General features: G+C 38.6%; 2 protein-coding genes across 2 annotated transcripts in view; both read left to right on the forward strand.

The window, feature by feature from the left end:
- LOC141618910 (uncharacterized) overlaps window positions 1-36 on the forward strand; it is a 753-nt gene extending 717 nt beyond the window's left edge. The window contains exon 1 of the mRNA XM_074435971.1: window positions 1-36. This exon is cut by the window's left edge and continues 717 nt beyond it. Coding sequence (XP_074292072.1) covers window positions 1-36 — 36 coding nt within the window.
- Window positions 37-175: 139 nt separating this feature from the next.
- LOC141618912 (uncharacterized) lies at window positions 176-826 on the forward strand. The gene has a single exon (XM_074435972.1). It carries the CDS (start codon window positions 176-178, stop codon window positions 824-826), a length of 651 nt encoding a protein of 216 aa, XP_074292073.1.
- Window positions 827-7,042: the final 6,216 nt, after the last annotated feature.

Here is a 7,042-nt window from a genome sequence, read left to right on the forward strand (position 1 = left end):
CAAGCAGCTGGTAAGTCTCCAGTCAAGAATGGTTAAATTATAACTCCCCCAATCAAGAGATTGACTATTCTTAATAGGAGAAGAGAGGAGCCTGGTGGATATAGTAAAGTGGACTTTGTAGCTCAATCCTATAAGGAGGTTGCTTCTTCTCCGCCCCCAATGAAGTCAGGTGTAAATGGTAATGAATTCTCCCCTACACATTCACATGGATAGTATTGGTTTTTGGAACATTAGGGGTATGAATAGAGTAGGGAAACAGAAAAGTATTAATTATTTCTTACAAAATAAAGGCACGGGCTTATTTGGTCTATTGGAAACAAAAACCAAGAATAAAAATTTTTCAAAGGCTGTTAATAGTTTCAATAATGGATGGTGTATTTCTACTAATAATGGATATCATAGTGGAGGAAGAATTTGGATTTTATGGCAACCAAAGATGTTTAGAGTGAATTTTATTAAGTACAATGCACAGTTCATTCATATGAAGGTTGAATCTTTGCTTGACAAAGGCATATGCTACTTGACTATGGTCTATGCCTTCAATGGCATTCAAGATAGAGCTCCTCTTTGGAATCATTTGAGGAAGATTGCTGGGCAGACTCAAGGGCCTTGGGCCATAGCAGGTGATTTCAACTGTATCTTAGCTGCCAGTGAGAGATATGGGGGTGCATCCACTATGGCTGAAATGGAACCTTTCAGGAGATGTGTTGAGGACTGTGAGGTGGTGGATATTGCTTCTACTGGCTCCCTGTACACCTGGAATAACAAGCAGAGACCTGAGGAGAGAATTTATAGCAGGATAGATAGATTTTTAGTTAATAAATAATGGTGTGATCTATATCCTGACAAATATGCTCATTTCTTGCCAGAGGGTTTATTTGACCACTCGCCATGTCTGATAAGAAGTTCTACCAATGTGAGGGGCAAAAGCAGTTTCAAATACCTCAATATGTGGGGCAGCTCTAAAGAGTTTCTCAACATTGTGAAGAAGAATTGGGACAGAGGCATAGAGGGTACTCCTCTCTATAAATTGACCACAAATCTGAAGGGACTCAAAGCTGGTCTTTATCAGATAAATAGGGATGCCTTTAGTGATATTAAAAAGACAACAGCAAAGCTGCAGCAGGAGGTTGAGGGTCTACAGGCTCAATTGGGCAGGGATCCTGACAATATGCAGCTACAATAGCAGGAGTTTGAGGCTTTCCAGGAGCTTAAGATTAAGAGCCTGGCTAGGGATAGCTTTTTGCATCAAAGAGCTAAGAGTGTCTGGATCAAGGAAGGGGATACTAACTCTGCTTATTTCCATAATTCTATCGGGCACAGGAGGAATAAGAATAGGGTGATCTTGATTAAGGATATGGATGGCAACCTGTGTGAGTCTTCTGATAAGGTACCGAATGCTTTTCTGAACTACTATAAGCACCTGCTGGGCTCTAGTCAAGGGGTGCAGAAAATCCATAGCAAGATCATTGATCAGGGGCCTAGGTGTTCTGAAGCTCATGTTGCTACTTTACTTAGACCTGTCACTGGTGAAGAGGTCAAGGATATTCTTTTTAGTATCCCTGATGTCAAATCTCCAGGTCCAGATGGGTATACTAGCAGGTTTTTCAAAGATGCTTGGGGAGAGATAGGCAAGGATGTTATCACTGCAGTGCTTGACTTCTTCCAACATGGTAAGATCTTGAAACAAATTAATGCAACTAATCTCACTATGGTGCCCAAATGTGATAGACCTCAGTCTGTACTGCAATTCTGTCCCATTTCTTGCTGCAATGTTATATACAAGGTCATATCAAAGCTTCTATGTGCTAGGTTGGCTGAGGTCCTCCCTTGCATTGTAGACAAGAATCAAGGAGCCTTTATTCAACACAAAAGCATTCAAGAGAATATCTTGATATGTCAAGACTTGATTAGACTGTATGAAAGGCCTTCCTCCTCTCCTAGGTGTATATTTAAAATTGATCTGCAAAAAGCCTATGACACTGTTGAATGAGAGTTTGTGGAAAAGCTAATGATCATGCTGAAATTCCCTTTGAAATTTAGAGTTCTGGTAATGCAATGCATTACTACTGCTTCCTTCTCAATATCTGTGAATGGTGAGATGTTTGGGTTTTTTCCAGGGAAGAGGGGTCTGAGACAGGGAGACCCTCTTTCTCCCCTTATCTTCACCCTCTGTATGGAGTACTTGACTAGAACTCTTAAATATGCAGCTGTTAGATATGACTTTGCTTTCCACCCTATGTGCAAGGAAATGGGACTTACAAATCTGATGTTTGCTGATGATGTATTGATGTTTAGTAAGGGGGATGCTAAGTCAATGATGTTTCTACTGAGATCCTTCTCAACTTTTTCAAGAGCTACAGGCCTTAAAATTAGTGCTGCAAAATCTAATGCTTATTTTTGTGGAGTTTCTGATCAACTAAAGCAAGAGATTCTAAGTGTGTCTGGCTTCAAAGAGGGGGAGCTGCCTTTCAGGTACTTAGGCCTGCCTATTCAAACTACCAGACTGCGGAAGAAAGATTGTGAATGCCTAGTGGAAAAAATATGCTCCAAAATCCATGGCTATGGGGCAAGGAAGTTCTCCTTTGCAGGAAGACTGACTTTGGTGCAAGCTGTTCTAAAGAGCCTGTGCTCCTACTGGGCCTCTTTGTTTGTGCTTCCCAAAGGGATAATACAAAGAGTTGAAGCTACCTGCAGGAATTTCCTGTGGGATGGGGGTACTGAGTATAGGAGAGCTCCATTGGTAGCTTGGGACAAGGTGTGCAGGACTAAAGAGGAAGGGGGCTTGGGTTTACAGGATATGGAGATGTGGAATAAAGCTCTAGTTGGGAGGCTAGTGGACTGGTTTAATTTTTGTATTTCAAATTTCCAATATTGTAATTCCTGTTTGATCAATAAAATCCAAAAGTTACCATTTGCAACTTCTACATTACACTCATCGACTCCTCTCGACCTCATTTTTTCGGATGTGTGAACATCACCTTTTCTTTCCGCAGATGGTTCTAAATATTATTTAATTTTTGTCGACCACTACACTCACTATGTATGGTTATTTTTTCTAAAGAAAAAATATGATACCGCATTAACTTTTTATCATTCTAAAGCATTAATTGAATACTTTTTTAGAAAACCATAAAACAATTCTATTCTGATACCGGGGGTGACTACATAAAATTAAATCCTGACCTCCTAAACCAAGGTATCTCCCACCTAACCTCTCCACCTCATACTCCCGAGCACAAGGGTTTTGTCGAGACAACAAATTAATCGACTGCCAATGCCTACTTTAGACAACAAATGCCCCTATTTTCGCTTATTCAATCAACAACCCAATTATACCAAACTACATAGATTCGGGTGCTTTTGTTGCCCGTGGCTCTGACCCTACACTACAAATAAACTTGACCCACATTCACAACCTTGCATCTTCATTGGCTATTCCACCATCCAAAGTGTGTATTTGTGTCTTGAATCAACTACCTCAAAACTTTACACTTCCCACCATGTCAAATTAATTGATCACAAATTCCCTTATCAAATCCTCCTTAACAATTAAACCGCACCGAACAAACTTAGCACCCATCAATGGTCCAATATGATGTTATCTCTAGCTTCTTCTATTTTAACCATTGTTGCCTCAAACAGCAGTCCTACTGCTGCCACACACACCATCTCTAAACCCCCTCCTGTTACGAACTCATTTCCCAAGTACCCTACACAAGACCCTCTCTCATCAGCTGAATTCGACACCCCTCCACGAACAACCACACCCTCACGGACATCACCTTCTCCTTCTACCCATGACATCTCCACTCATGATATCACAAACTCCATCATACCTTCTGCCTCGCTCGCTCCACTTTCCCCTCCCCACTGATAAGGGTTTAATCGTATCAACTTAATCAAAATAATCCTATCTCAGTACTAACAAAAAGCTAGTGGTAAAAAAGGGCCGAGTCCACAAGGAGGCGAGTTAATTATTTTAGTTTGCTTTTATGTAAGGCGTCTTAAAGGTAACAGTTTCTTGACGATTTGTTTATTTAATTACTAAAACTAATTGAAATAAAGTAAATGAGACAAATTCAATAATAAAAGGTAGTCTAGGGATCGGGTTCACTAGGTCAGTTATCCGGGGGTGAGATGTAATTCGTTAAAAGAGCAATTAGATTGTTTAAGGCCATAAGATCGGTCGATTCTATTATGTCCTTTAGATCTAACTTAATATGCGTTCGCTATCATTAAGTCAATTCTATTCAGTTATCACATCCTATAATAGTCTTAACCCGGTCGGTGGAAATCCTAATTCGCAACACTAATTAATCAATTCTGATCAGTAATCAATCAACTAGATTCGAGACAATAACTGAACAACAATCAAAAGCAATTTAACAACTAATGCGTTAATTAACCCCTTCTAACTTGAAACCTAGATCCCTTTACCCTAAATTATGAAATTAGCTACTCATATTAATAAATCTAATACCAATAAGATGAATAAGAAACATAATTGAAAGTATGAAAGATGAATAACAAGCAAATATTAAACTAGAACTTGAATTACTATTAATAAAGAAAGATTAATAAATACAGTAAACAAAATGCATAGATTCGGAATAATAATAGCTAAAACTAATCTAAGAGTTTCTAGGAGTTTTTAGGGCAAAATAAGACGTAAATTAAAATAAGGCACTAATTAGGTATTTATAGTAAACATAAACCGACTTTAGGAAATTGCGCGGAAAGTGTAAAACACGCTGGATACTCGATCTAGTGCAAGTGTACTCGATCTAGTACACAACACTCGATCGAGTCTTCTCTAACTCGATCGAGTATTCGGTCTTTTCAGCTCTTTTCTTCGTCTTGTCTTCTTCAATTCTCTTCCTTTATTCTTCTAGATTTTTGTGCCATGCTCTGTGTATTCCTCCATGCCAACTCTGTGGTGCTCATTTCATTCCTTTGCTCCACAAATGATTCATTCCTGCATTAAACACCAAATATTGGAAGTATCGACATTCTAATATAAATGGCATATAAATAACTCAATTTAGCACGAAAACCATATCAAAAGCAACTAAGGGGAAGCATATTAATGTATATAAATGTGACTCATCAAACTCCCCCAAACCATCTCTTTGCTTGTCCCTAAGCAAAGCATCACACATTACATAAGGCAATCATATAAATGGTGAATGAATAACTCAGCGCTAACGTTAATGCACATACAAATTCCAAGCTATCCATATCTATAACAAAGTAATGACCAAATGTACCAATAAAACAAATTAAAAGGTACGAGTAAAAGAAAACTGATGAGTGATGTCGTCGGGTCACATCCAATCAAACACATTTATAATACTCAACAAACAACTAGCTAGTGGTAAGTCGAGGTCGATCCATGGGACGGTGTGCTTTGGGTTCTAAGTCTATCTATCTCAATTTATGCTAGTGTCACAATTTGGTTGGGTTTGTAGTTGTGTCTAGACTAATGCAAATGATATAGTAAAACAAGCAATAAAAGGAAAGGTGTAAACAATTGATTAAAAGTGCTAGGATATCATGGGGTCATAGGGGATTCATGGTGTCGATCATACAAACATGTTTACAATTATATGCAAGCAATTAATGTTGTGGGGGAACCGAGTTGGGTTATGTCTTACGGTTCATAGGAAGGGTTGGGTCCCGGAGCCGAATCGATTAGATTGTACAACACCTACAAGTCGACTTACTTTCCTCCTATTCAACTTCTATGCATGATCTAACAAGACTCGAGTTGGGTTATATCTTACAAGTTAAGTTGAGTAGATAAGAGATGGTTGTAAATGCAAGGATTCATAGGCTTAGCATTTCATCAAACATAACATGTGCATAAAGTTGGCATCACAACAAGCAAGCAATTTAATCATGTGAACATATTAGATTAAGCATGAATCAATCCCATGTTGGTTTTCCTAATTACCCATTAATCCTAGCTAAGTAACTACTCACTCTTTATCATGGGAAACATGTCATTAATGGTGTCAATCATCACAACAAGTATAAACATGATAATAGAATGAAGAAATGAACAATAAAGATTAAAGAGTAAAGGAATTATACCAACTTGAGGTGATCCAAATAATAAAGCAAGAATAATAGAAGAAACTTGATTGATTGATGGAAGGTTGTCAATCTCCCAATAATAACCCAATAATCTTCAATTACCCGGTAATAAACTTGAATAATAAACTTGAACAATAATTAAAGAGAGATTAATGTGTAATTTGTGGAAAGATTAAAGAGTAATCTATTCTAATCTACTCCTAATCTAATCTAAAGAAGGATTTTCTACACTAAAAGTTCATAAAAGGATCCCTAACGAAAAACCTCCTCCCTTTTGATTATTACAAATGGGTTATTTATAGTGGAAATTAGGGAGGATGCATTAGGGTTAACTAAGGGCTAAACTAGTAATTACACTTTTTAAGTTGAGCAAGGAGCCTCCGGGATTGTCCGAGAGAAGGGCTTCTTCATTTCGTGGCTTGAAGAACGCGTGGTCTTTGTCTTTGTGATCCGTGCGGCCGGGAGTCGGGACGGCCGGATTCTAGTAAGTGGATCCGAGCGGATTCGGGGAATCCGGGCGGATTCAAGCGGGCAATCCGAGCGGATTAGAGAGCGGGACGCTCGGATTGTGGTGATGAGACGGACGGATTTCGGACAATCCGCTCGGATTGTTCTTCAGCAGTGGTTCTTCTTCGTTTCTTCCCTTTTTGCTCATTTCCATTTTATTCTTTCGAGATTGGTCTTTAGTCCTTGCTTCCTCTTCATACTAGTCCATCTATTATCGTCAAGTAGCTTCCAAATGTGCACGAAAGATGGGAATTTCCGCCTCATTTATCTCCTTTTCTACAAAACATATGAAATGCGATAGAAAAGCAAATAGGAAGGTTTTGACGGATAAAATGGCCAAAGAATGTTATAATAGTATGCAAAATAGGCTCAATTAGGGGACTAAATGTGCGCAAATAGTGTTCACATCAAATATCCCCAAACCGAACCTTTACTC

The sequence above is a fragment of the Silene latifolia genome, chromosome X (genome assembly GCF_048544455.1).
Source record: "Silene latifolia isolate original U9 population chromosome X, ASM4854445v1, whole genome shotgun sequence".
NCBI lineage: Eukaryota > Viridiplantae > Streptophyta > Magnoliopsida > Caryophyllales > Caryophyllaceae > Silene > Silene latifolia.

Excerpts from the sequence above, each read along its gene's own strand:
- LOC141618912 (XM_074435972.1), top strand. The coding sequence starts at position 176 with ATGGTAATGAATTCTCCCCTACACATTCACATGGATAGTATTGGTTTT.